Consider the following 12,371-nt stretch of genomic DNA (forward strand, 5'->3'; position numbering starts at 1 on the left):
AAAAAAAGGTTCTTGACGTGCTTGCAATATTTGGTAACGCCTCCTTCGCCAAACATTTCACTGTTCAATTTTTTTTTCACTAGTTGGTACGCCAGCCATCGTTGCTGAGCAGTCAACAACTTTTTTTTTTCAATCGCACGCGATTGACTTGCAGGCGGCAAGCTCGCTCGTAATCGTGCTCCTCGCATGTCCACCCATTTCGACTTGTACGCATCACGACTGCTGCGTCCATTTAAACCGATGGGATGCGAACCACGCGTGGACTCGTCTCACGTGTTCACGTAGTATACAGGTATACGAGAAGCGAATCAAGTTTTGCGGCGCTCGGCTTGGTGTCACTTCGTGACTCCTCACTAAGTTGCTGACGAAGCGCGACCACTGTCGCGTGAGCTCGAGCTCCACCGCGGAGGCAACCAGCAACAGTCTCATTTGCGCCATCGTCCCTGATGTTCGGTGTTGCATGGTGCGGGAATGGGTGACGGTCGCGGAGAGGGCCTCCAACGAGGCCTCCTCGCCGCGCGCGGAGTGCCGGAGCACGCTTCCGGCCATCCTGTCAGTCGGCCTCCCCGTGCAGGATGGGATGCTGGGTCCTGCTCCTGCTCCTGCGCCTCGCCGGTAAGAGCACCCTTCATTCTGCTCCTCTGCCTTCTCGCGCGCTGAACACGAGTGGCGCACGCATCAGCGCCCATCTATGTTCGCGCGCGCGTACGAATGTTATCGCTCACTACAACATTGAGATCTCCCGTATGCGTGAAACAGCGTGCGAGATTTGCACGTTATCAACAGACCCAAACAAAGCTGTTGAAGAAACAAACAAAAAGAAATCAACTAGGCCACGGAAAGTGTTCGTTTTCATTGTGCGCATGTACCTTTCGTGCGAGCGAGCGCAGGCGCCGTTCGTCTGTATGTGCAGCAAGCTTGATGTCATGTTGCTTTCAGGATTTCTGAGCCGTTGCATTTTTTTTTACACGGTGTGGTGAGGCATTGAATTTTGTTGGTCATGATTTCGCATCGCCGATACACTTATGCATGAGGCTAGTGCATCGAGCAGCATGTTTTGGTGATATCTAAGGTTTAACGCCCCAAAACCACGATATGATTATGAGAGACGCTGTAGTGGAGGGCCCCGGAAATTCCATCTGGCGTACTTTAACGTCCGCCTAAATCTAAACACACGGGCCTCAAACATTTTCGCCTCCATCGAAAATGCTCATTTCCGATGGAGGTGAAAAAGGCAGCCGAGTGCCTTAGCCACTAGACAACCGTGGAGGGTGAGCAGCATGTTTATTTATTTTTTCACTGTTCTACACTGATATTAATTTAGTCGACTTATAACACGTTAGGGCAGGCATTTCAGAGCCTTCGGATACTATATATATGGCCGTGATTACGGTGTACTTGCACGCAGTGCTAGCTTGACTTCAAAAAGCAAGAGGAAAAAAAAAGTAACGTAGAGCTTCTTGGAACGTCGTAAGATGTTGTCTTCTTTCAAAATCAAAAGAACCGAATTACTTAGGCTTATTTCGTGGAGCATGTTTGTAAAGGCTTGACATCCAAGACATGGGACGACAAGGAAGCCTATATGTGATTTTAAGACGTAAGTTTCCAGATATTGTTTTTATTGCAACGAAGTCTATGCGAACCGGACGAACTCCCGTCCCGCCCGTGCCTTCTTTCCGAAGTTGACGTTTGTTTTCCGCTTCAAGCAATCCCAAATCAGAAGACGTGACATAAACTCAATTATGTTGGCGCAGTTAGTATATTAAACGTCGTCCAATACGTGTTGTCCATTTAGTTGTGTGTGCCTTCTGACTATTGTATAAGCGACATCTACAGGGTGTTTCAGCTAAAAAGCACCAAGCAATAAAAAATTAAAAATGACTGCTACACGCCTGCAGCTAGCGCAGTATTGTTGTCAGCTGTATGTAACAGGTCAGAATATTTTTTGATCCGCCAAGCACGCTAATTAACAAAGATTGCTTGATGAACGTTTTAAATACTGACTCTAGAGAAAAACATTAATGCAAGACTTGTAGCTCTTATTCAGAAATAACAAAATTTTCAGGTTACGGTAAGATAACAACGCTGGTTATTTTTTTTCATGGTTTGTCTAAAGTGCGCGAAATAAAAAAAAAATAGTACGTGAATCCCGCCTAACACGTCGTGCTTTGAGTGCCCTCAAATGTGTGTTGAACAAATTAGCGAACGAAGGTCGCTTGAACAGGCTATCGGTGACAATGGACATTAAGCGATGGCTGGATGGTACCAGTAAAAGGGGGGGGGGGATGAAAGAAAGAAACGAAGACAATAAACTTCGGCAAAAGTAGCGGCTGCCACGTGCGTTGCGATACGAGACCGGAGGCAGCATTCGGCGCAACGCAGACTTTTTTTTTTCGGGCCAATGATAAATATAAATGTGGGGGAGAGGGTGACATCTTGATAAAGGAGGGATACAAAAACTTTAACGGTAATTATTCAAAAAGGTTTTTTTTGTCACATATGCACAGATTACGTGCGATTGCTCTACCGGATACCTGCAAGGAATACAGCACGATTGGCTGTGTGTTCAAAAGTTTATTGCTCGTACTTCATCTCCATTTAGGAATTCATGTTGAGTACCCGTATGTTAGAGCGCAGTGCGTATAAACAAAGAGAATGAATAAAAAAAATGTTCTGTCCTCTTATAACTAACTCTTAAATAGTAGGAAAGCTAGGTGTTGGAAAGAGATCAGCGTAATTGCAAAGTCCAAAGTGCTTTGATTGACACGTAACGGGCAGTTACATAGTGTGCTCAAACAGCCGTCCATTAGCGCCTATACACAATCTACATCGAGTCAGCACATTTTCTGTCGCGTTTTGTAGCATTTGCGGAGTAATAGAGCGGCACACATCTGCTATTTTAGACTTCAGTTTTGTGGTCGTTGTCATCGCTTCGGTGTAGACGTGGTCTTTAATGTATCCCCATAAAAACAAATCTAGCGGATTCAAATCTGGGGATTTCGCGGGCCACTCAACAAGTTCAAGACGGCCGATTCATTTCTCGGGAAATTCTCTATCAAGCCACGTTCCAGTCCGCGCGCATCTGTGCGGAGGAGCTTCGTCTTGCTGGAACCAGATATTCCCAAGCTGTGCTATAGGTAAGTTGCAGATGAAGTCACTCAGTGGACCATCAGTATATCGCTGATGTAGCGTTCTGCAGTGAGTGTTCTATCGAAAAAGACCAGGCCAATAATTTTGCCGTCGTAAATGCCACACCAAATCCTGAAAGACCACTGCACTTGGTGTTGTGACTGCAACAGCCAGTGAGGATTTGTAACGCCCCAGTAATAACCATTGTGAACATTGGCTTGGGCATTGTGCGAGAAGGAAACTTCATCGGACCAGATTATGTTCTTCGGGAAGCCGGGATTACCTTCTTCCTGTATGAGTATCCAGTTGCAGAAGTCAAGACGGCTTTGTAAATCTATATCTTCCAACTGCTGACGCAGGGGAACATGATAAAGGTGAAGTCCCCCGTTCTTGAGTTTGCGCCAAACGCTACTGCTGGAAACACCGGTCTCAGCAATCACATCGCGCACGCTTGCGTAAGGATTGACTGCCATGTAAGCAAGAATGTCTGTTTTATGAGACTCAGTCACACCTTTTGTGCACTGACACTGCTTTTTGAACGTTCCTGTCTGCTTGAGCGTTTCGTAATTTCGCACAAATATCGAGGTATTTACCCGACTGGGTGCCATCTGCGAAATAATCTTGCCGCCTCTCTCCTATTTCCGTTCACTCGGCCGAAGGTGAGAGCCATATTCGCACGTTCTTTACTAGTGAAACATCGTTCCAGACTGACCCCCGTATTCTAGAACGCCCCTTCACTCAACGCTCCACCTTCACTTGAGAAAGCCGATGGGAGTGCCATCTTTAGGCAGGGCAAGTCACTGCATATCAGTGATAATTTGCTGCTATTCTTGAGTAGCGCAGCGTCATTTTCAGCCGAGCAGCGGCGCAGTGCTCAACTCTGTCAAGGGAAGGGTGAAAGCTGAGTCGAGGAGCGTTTGGGAATACGGGGGTAAGACTTTCCCTTGTCGATGCGGGTCCACAAAAAAAAAAAAAAACAAACTGCGCACCACATATTTCCATCGTGCTTTTGATATCTTTCCTTTATCAAAATGTCAGCCTCTCCACTCCTTCACCATCATGTTTATTGTTGGCAAAAAAAAAAAAAAAACGTCTGCGCTGCGCCGAATGCTGCCTCCGGTCTCGTATCGCAATGCACGTGGCAGCCACTTTTTTGTCGAAGTTTATTGTCTTCGTTTCTTTCTTTATCCCCCTCCCCCAATACATTTGAGGGCACTAAAAGCGTCGCGCGTAAGACATCACGTGGTATTTTTTTGAGTTTCGCGCACTTTAGACAAACCATGTAAAAAAAATTAACCAGCGTTGTCATCTTACCGTAACCTGAAAATTTTGTTATTTCTGGATAAGAGCTACTAGTCTTGTATAAAATTTTTTTCGCTAGAGTCAGTATTTAAAACGCTCATCAAACAATCTTTGTTGATTACCGTGCTTGGCTGATCAAAAAATATTCTGACGTGCTACATACAGCTAAGAACAATACTGCGCTAGCTGGAGACGCGCAGCACTTATTATTTTTTGATTGCTTGGTGCTTTTTAGCTGAAACACCCTGTATAAAGCACGTAAATTGTACCACTTCAAAAAGAAAAAAAAACGGTTCAAACTAGTTTTCATTTCGGAGTGTGATAATACATCCAGGTTTATGCAGATAAGAACCGAAACACTCAGGCATAAAAAAACCACGTTTAGCGTTCCAAAACTGCACAAGGTATATGAGAAGTATCCAGATAATTGTGGCCACTCGAGGTTCATAAGAGTGAACCCATGATGGTGACACAGCTGAGGGTATACGCCTCTAAAACACGAGGCACCGGATTCGAATCTGGGTGCCATCAGGCACCTGTGGTGCGGTTTGCGTAATATATGCCTACTGGTCTGCCATTTCGTCTGTCATTCGATGCCATCGCGATGCCATTTCGCCTGTCATTCGGAATCAAACAAGGGGTTCTCATATCGATATGCAGGTCACACAGAAATTGAAAAATCTTTAGATAGACTTACCTTATGCTGTCAAAGTATTTGTGAAGTGGTTTTAAATCTAATGACATATTCCGGTCGCCTCAGCGTAGCTATAATACGGTTGACCTGCAGGTCGCGAGATCCAATCCTGGCTGAGGCGGCTACATTTTTGATGGACGCGAAAATGCTGTAGGCAAGCTCAGATTTGGCTGCATGTTTAAGAACCCCAGGTGGACAAAATTTTTGGAGCCCTCTACTATACGGCATATCTCAAAATCATACAATGATTTTGGGACGTTAAACTCTGTATATAAATCAATCAATCAATAAATCAAATACGGTTGCATAGGACGTACACCGTAAGAGATGTCTTCGTCGGAATTATAATACAAGATCGAACAAGACGAGATCAAATTGCCACTAGAACTGTGTATTTTCTCGAGATGAAGTTAAAGCTATCTCATGCGACGTTGTTGAGACAATCAACGAATCAAATGCTTAATATGTGCGCGACCATTTTGGTATTCCATCTCGTCTTTCTTAGACTGTGGTGAGGAATCGCACCTGGAACTACGTACTCAGAACACAATCCACTGAGCCACCATGTGGAGTGGGTGTTACGAACTTCAATGAAGCTTTTAGACGACGTTTTAGCGTCTAGCACCCGTCCTTTGCATACAATTAGTACCTGCAACATTTAGGGCAATCAATATAGATACTGAAGTAGTTGCATGCTAACGTGAGACAGCTCGTAGATTATACCTTCTAGTCGAAATGCTGATTTTAAACAATCGTACGGTTTATTTTGCGCACCTCTGTGTATATCTGGTGAGACACACTGCAGTGCTGGCCCGGCTCGGGTATACTGTATAGCGTCAACTCATGTCCTGTCACCAGAGCTAAATAAATAATTAAGCGTGTGTGTCTACATTCGTGTCCCGTCCTTGCCATAGGAGGAGGCTGTGGAGGAATTAACTTTATTCGTAGAGACCAGAAAGTTTACGAGGCCGCGCTTGCCTTGTCCCTGTCCTTGCAAGAGTTCTGAATTTTATTTTTTTATCTTCAGTGAAATCCCTACGATTGAGAACTGGAACGATACTTTGGAGTACAACGAGGCATATTCATTTATTTATTTTTGCGTACAGAGCTTACTCTTCGCAGAAATGACGAGTAAACGCGAGGCATATATACAAGGAGGATTGTGCCTTAACTTTTTTACCATACATGGGCGCCAATTAGAAATTGAACACTCACATTTTTTTCGCTGTATATACGGTTAGTGTCTAAATGAAAACAACAAAAAACTTGCATGTGACAGGGCACATATGAAACTGCCGCGAGAAAAATGTGCTGTCATCGTCTAAGTACGATTCATGCTAAATCAGCATTTGTCATACATCACGTGGTGTCTGTAGTAATACTCGAGATCTTTTTCTATTAACTTGCACTGAAGTATTGTATTGACGCATGACACGATACTTTTACTTTACTTTAAAATACTTTAACTTTAGAATAGAATGTTTACAAGAACTTATTTCCAAGTTCAACTGGCCACCTGAAAATGGGCTGAAGATATGTGATCGACTTCAGATATTGAAGTAGTATTGTTAACAGACAAGAATTGCAGATAATAGAGTATTGATGAACTGTGTTCCACATCACACTATTACGCCGAATCGCTCAAGTTGCTGAATTGTCCAGACACATCCGAGTTCATCAAATATGAAACCTCGGCCAACTATATACCGGGTGTCTCTGCTAACTCGGCCCAAGATGAAAAAAAAGTGTGCTCAAGAAGCGTCCTACCTGCTGTATATTAGTGGTAACCGTGTGTGCATGCGATTCAACCCATAATTTCTTCATGACTAAGAAATAATCAACTTTATTTACCAACACTTCTATTCATGCTAGAATGTGTAAAATAATAAGTTTAATTTGTAGGATAGCTCAGATAACCTCAGAATGAAGCATTATTTTTTAATGAAATGCGCCTGGTTCTTTCTCCCAACCAAAAAACAAAAGCGTGCGAAAGTACGCCACATGTGACAGAAACGCGTGCTCGTGCGCCGCTATGCACCAGCGCTTATAAAGGTTCTTCGATTAATACATGGTTGTGTTTTTTCATTGCTATCCTCGACTGTGAAGTCATGTATAATGCGGTGATGAAGGAACGCAGTCATGTATCAACTAAAGAACACTTGGAAGCGCTTGAGCGGAGAATGCGTCTATTTCACATTTGACGTGTTTCACGTGGTTTTGTTTTATTTCTCGGAAAAACAAACAGGGAAGCTTCAGCACAAAACAAATTCTTGTTTTTGGGGTTACCTGAGGCGACCTACAACATAACGTTAATATATGACTGATCCAAGCAGGACTGAGAAATTTCGTGAAGTTAATTCATTAGTGCATAGCCATGAGCAAATACAGGTTGTATGTAAACATAATTACTACTGATATAGAGCAAGAAAAACTTTCCCAAAGCACCTTTTTAAAAATCTTGGGCCGAGTTAGCTGGGACACTCTTTTTTTTTCTTTTACGCAAAGAGACACGTGACATCACAAGTGAAAATGAAGGTTTCACCTATGTATTTTCATTCATTCCTAATGCACGGCTGAAAAAAGAAAATTGAGGTATAGCTTCGTCTTGTAGTTGTGCCAAACCTAGACGGAGTGCGGAGCCTTTTCTGTTTCTCTCTAGTTTTCTCTTTCTTTCCTCTTCTTCCTATTTTTTGTTGTTATTTCAACAGTTTATCTGTGTTTTGTGTTCTCCTTATTTCAATTTATTTCTATTTTTCTTCCCATCTTTTCCATTTGTCTCTCTATTTCTCGCTCGCTTCCCGTTTTCATTTTTACGCGTGGTTTGTTCTGTCGTGTCTCGCTAGTCCTATAGTCCGCACTTTATATCATCATCAAGGCGCTCTAAAAACAAGAAGAACGTTTGTACCTGGCGCAAGCGTGCGCCACTACAGCTGGCTATGATATACTCGTGGTTTTGCCTGCGTTACGCCAAGCGAGCGACGACAGGATACGACAGCCCGACCCACTTAAGTGCTCCGCACTTAATATGTTCGCCAATGACCTATCTGCAGCCATCATACAAATAGACTTAGTTTGCTCTGTTGTACGCAAGACCGAAACAGTCAGCTCCCATGCTGTTGCGATAAGCTTGTCTAGTCGACATAACAGACTGGCTATCCCAAAAAGTTGGTCGCCCTGATGATATAAACAAAGAAACGACCCATAAACAGCCGTAGATGATCTTTTTCACATTAACTGACCAATAGTTTAAGTACTTCAGCGAGACAAAAACAAACACAAATCGGGTCACGGCGCGGGACCCGAACAAGAATCGAAAAATCTCGAACTTGGCAGGATACTTAGACATGCGCAGAGCTTGCCGCTGCACGGAGTTCAAGGGTCTTGCACGTTCAAGTCTTGCACGTCGAAGTGATGCGCGTGAGGCAGCTTCTGTAACATAGTTTGTATAAAGGGTCATGAAAAACCTCGTCTGCTTAGTGATGCACGACAAGTACGCGCTGTGGTTACGGAAAATGCGTTTGACGTAGCAACAGGAAGTCCGAAACGATAATCATTGTGACAGGTTTATTCCTCTCAGCTAAATTAACGTCCGCGTTCTGTCGTAAAACATGCCCCGCCGCAGTGGTCTAGTGGCTGAGGGTACTCGACTGCTGACCCGCAGGTCACACGGATCGAATACCGGCTGCGGCGGCTGCATTGTGTGTGTGTGTGTGTGTGTGTGTGTGTGTGTGTGTGTGTGTGTGTGTGTGTGTGTGTGTGTGTGTGTGTGTGTGTGTGTGTGTGTGTGTTTGGAGGAAGCGTCAAAATAGGGCTCAAGACAAATATGCAGAAAACAAAGATAATGCTGTAGGTTGTCTGGGGTGAGAACGAGACTTAAAGATAAACAACCGGACCCTAGAATGAGCAGAGGATCAGTTTGTAAATCGAGGCCAAATAGAAACAGGGGGGCATACTCGTGCAAAGGAAGTTCGCCGACGAACAAGAACGGACTGGCACGCCTAGAATATAAATTTTCAACACATGACCACCAACTTCCCTCTGTCACTAAAGCAAAAATTACGCAGCCATTGTCTTCTTCTCATTCTAATATGTGGGGCTTATACCAGAAGAATAACACATGAAGAAACACAAGGTATAGACCACAAAGCATGCGATGGAGCAAAACATTATAGGCTAACTCTATAATAAATATGAATACAGCAGAGTGTACCAGAAAACAAACAGGGGTACCTGATATCCTAGTGGATATTAAGATGAAAATGGACCTGGGCAGGTCACGTCATGATAACCAATAGTCAGTTTGGACGCCGAAATGGATACCAAGAAATGGGATAATAACAACATCTGGGGTTTGCCGCCCCAAAACTATGATATGATTATGCGAGACCCCGTAGTGGAAGGTACGGAAATTTCGACCATGTTGTGTTTTTTTAACAAGCACTGACATGGCGCATCACAGGGGCCTCTGTATAGCATGTCACCCCCATCGAAATGCGACCGCCACGCCGGGATCGTACCTGTCGCACCTTCGGGTCAGTAGCTGAGAACTCTAACCAACATACTACAGTGGTAAACGTACGAAGAAATGGGGGGCGTGGCTGAGGACGTCAAAGCGCTACGTGGAGCGACAAAATTTAGAAACTTGCGGGCATAAAGTAGAATTGCGCTTGACAGGTTTGGTATGTAGAGAACATAGGGAGAGGCCGTCGCCTTGCAAGGGACATAAAGTGGGATGATTATGTTGATGACGATGTAAGAGGAAGCGCGTGGGATAAAAAAAATCTACTGAACGTCCCTCTTCCTGTCGGTTTTCTCACTGTGTGCACCTGTACGCCGGAATAACGAAATGAAACGTCATGTGGCAGAGTGGTGGAGTTGCCGTATGATAGAAGTGAAGAATCTACCCACGCCCATTGCCAGTCAAATGATCCAGCGGGTTTAATTCAATAATTGTTTTTCATTGCCTCCCTTTCCAAAGTAAACTAAGAGGATAAACGGCACAGAATCACAGCAGCGTATGTACTTAAGGCACAGTGCGCCGTAATTTGTCGCTGTGAACGTTTATTAGTCCCCCAAGCTCTGCAGCTAGTTGAAATGAGCCCTGCTATATTTCAGGAACTTCCCTCCTTTTTTTCTTTCTAGTTGTTTTCACTTATGTAGGTCGGCTCTAGAAACGTTTTAAGAGACTGAGCACAGACCACTGGCAACCGCGCGCTCGACCGTTTCATTCTTTCACATTTCCCAAGTGAGCTTGCGTAAACAGCTTTGGCGTGATGTAAGCTGGCACTGAAGCGCGCATAACGCGCACGTTCAGTGTCGTAGCATGTGCGGCGGCACGCCTCCTTTGAGGCGCTTTCAGACGCACCCTTTTCGGCGTCCAAGCTGACCCGTGGAAGGCACGCAGAGGGAGGCATGGCAGCTGACGAGAGCAGGGGACAAAACGAATGAATAGCCACCGCGCAGTGCCCACTGCTTGCACGGACGAGTGGCTTTGATGCGCACCGCGGGCGAGATAACGGCCACCGAATTACAATTAATGTTCTCGGCCAAGGTTGCGTCCGCACCCTCCCCACCTCGAGCACGCCTTCACGCTGCGATGGAAGAGATTCGAATCTAGGCCGAGGCGCCTTTTCAGGCCCGTCTCGAAAGGCCGGCAGTGACAATAAAGGAGGGAGGAGATCATTCGCTGTTCCGCGTCCCCTGCTCTTGTTGCAGCGTGACAGCGGAGGTAGCCGCCGCCATCCTGGCTGGCCGGACCCGGCTGGACGCTGCGGGACCACCACCTCCTCCACATGTGGTCGCTCGGGGAAAGGGCGGCATGCAGGCTCCTTGACACTGTACCCCCCTGGGCAGAAATTAGGCGCCTTCTTCTTCTAACCATTACCACCACCACCACGGGGAGGGGCGCTCTTTCGGGGGACCTAGATATTACGTATACACATTCCGTGCACGGGCACCGGAATCCACTGTGTAGATATCGTAGCACCGTTGCTGCTATATATACGGTCGTTAGGTATAACCGGTCTCTGTATCTTGCGCAAGACCGCTCTCTGCAGAGCCCGTACTTCCAGTGGCATTGGTGCATTTGTCATGAGAATCAACTTTATAACCGTATATCAAAAATGAATTATATATACCAACTACTTGGTGAAAACACTAATTATTACCGCTCCACTGCAAGTCAGTTAAACAAAATGGAATATAACTAATTCGTAATAACACCACATCATATATAATGCCGATTTATCAAGATTTCCCTCACTTTTAGTTACGTACTTGGATACATACATACATACATACATACATACATACATACATACATACATACATACATACATACATACATACATACATACATACATACATACATACATACATACATACATACATACATACATACATACATACATACATACATACATACATACATACATACATACATACATACATACATACATACATACATACAGGTAACATTAATAAGGTCCTGAGGAGCCAGCCAATGCAGACCTACATAGGACCCCTGGCTTGCTGTCGGCTAATCTCATGTTGGAGCCGGTTGACCATGCCTCTCCGCTCTCTCACGAGCCATCTGGACTGCCTTAGACTTTATAGTCTTTCAGTTTGAAGCTCATGACGGCCTTATCCCAGTCTTCACTGTTGTTGAAGTCATGCATAACATAGCGTTCTGTCAGAGCATGTGGGCAATGATGATCTATCTCTGTGTGGAGCATGCTGAGGAATCTTCTCGATGGGTACGAACATGTCTTGCCAGGTGGCTGCCCACTGATCCACGCATGAGATTTGCATGTGTCACTGTGCCAATTGGGAGTGCACCTCGATGTTTGATGAATGTCAAGTAATGGTAAGATGCAGGGATAAGAGGGTACGTGAAATACATTATTCGTTTTTGATTCGCAAGGCAGGAACTGAGTGTGTAAGTGCCCCTTCTTTTAATCAGTGTGCAATCAGTACAAGTATTTTTTCCACTTAGAATGTAATTTCAAGATATGAATAAGGTGTTCTGGTGCACACGCTATCATCTTCCCCTGTAGGGGAAAGATGACACACAAAAATATTATTCTGTGTGTCATCTTCTCGCCCTCTTTAATGTATAATCCCGCCATCTGTGCAATAAAATGGTTGTGTGTGCTCTATCTGATCTGACTTCTTCCTGAAACATTCCTGCGCACTAAGAAAGTATGCTTCTTTCGAAATGCAATACCAACCAGCACAAGCATAGCCA

At 44.7% G+C, this 12,371-nt stretch overlaps 1 protein-coding gene across 2 annotated transcripts in view; it reads left to right on the top strand.

The window, feature by feature from the left end:
- The first annotated feature begins 571 nt into the window (after window positions 1-571).
- LOC119176702 (uncharacterized) overlaps window positions 572-12,371 on the top strand; it is a 54,471-nt gene continuing 42,671 nt past the window's right edge. For both annotated transcript variants that reach the window (XM_075876747.1, XM_075876748.1), the window contains exon 1: window positions 572-615. In XM_075876747.1, coding sequence (XP_075732862.1) covers window positions 576-615 — 40 coding nt within the window. In that variant the 5' untranslated portion in view covers window positions 572-575. The remainder of the gene's footprint in view (window positions 616-12,371) is intronic.

Source organism: Rhipicephalus microplus, chromosome X, assembly GCF_043290135.1.
Source record: "Rhipicephalus microplus isolate Deutch F79 chromosome X, USDA_Rmic, whole genome shotgun sequence".
NCBI lineage: Eukaryota > Metazoa > Arthropoda > Arachnida > Ixodida > Ixodidae > Rhipicephalus > Rhipicephalus microplus.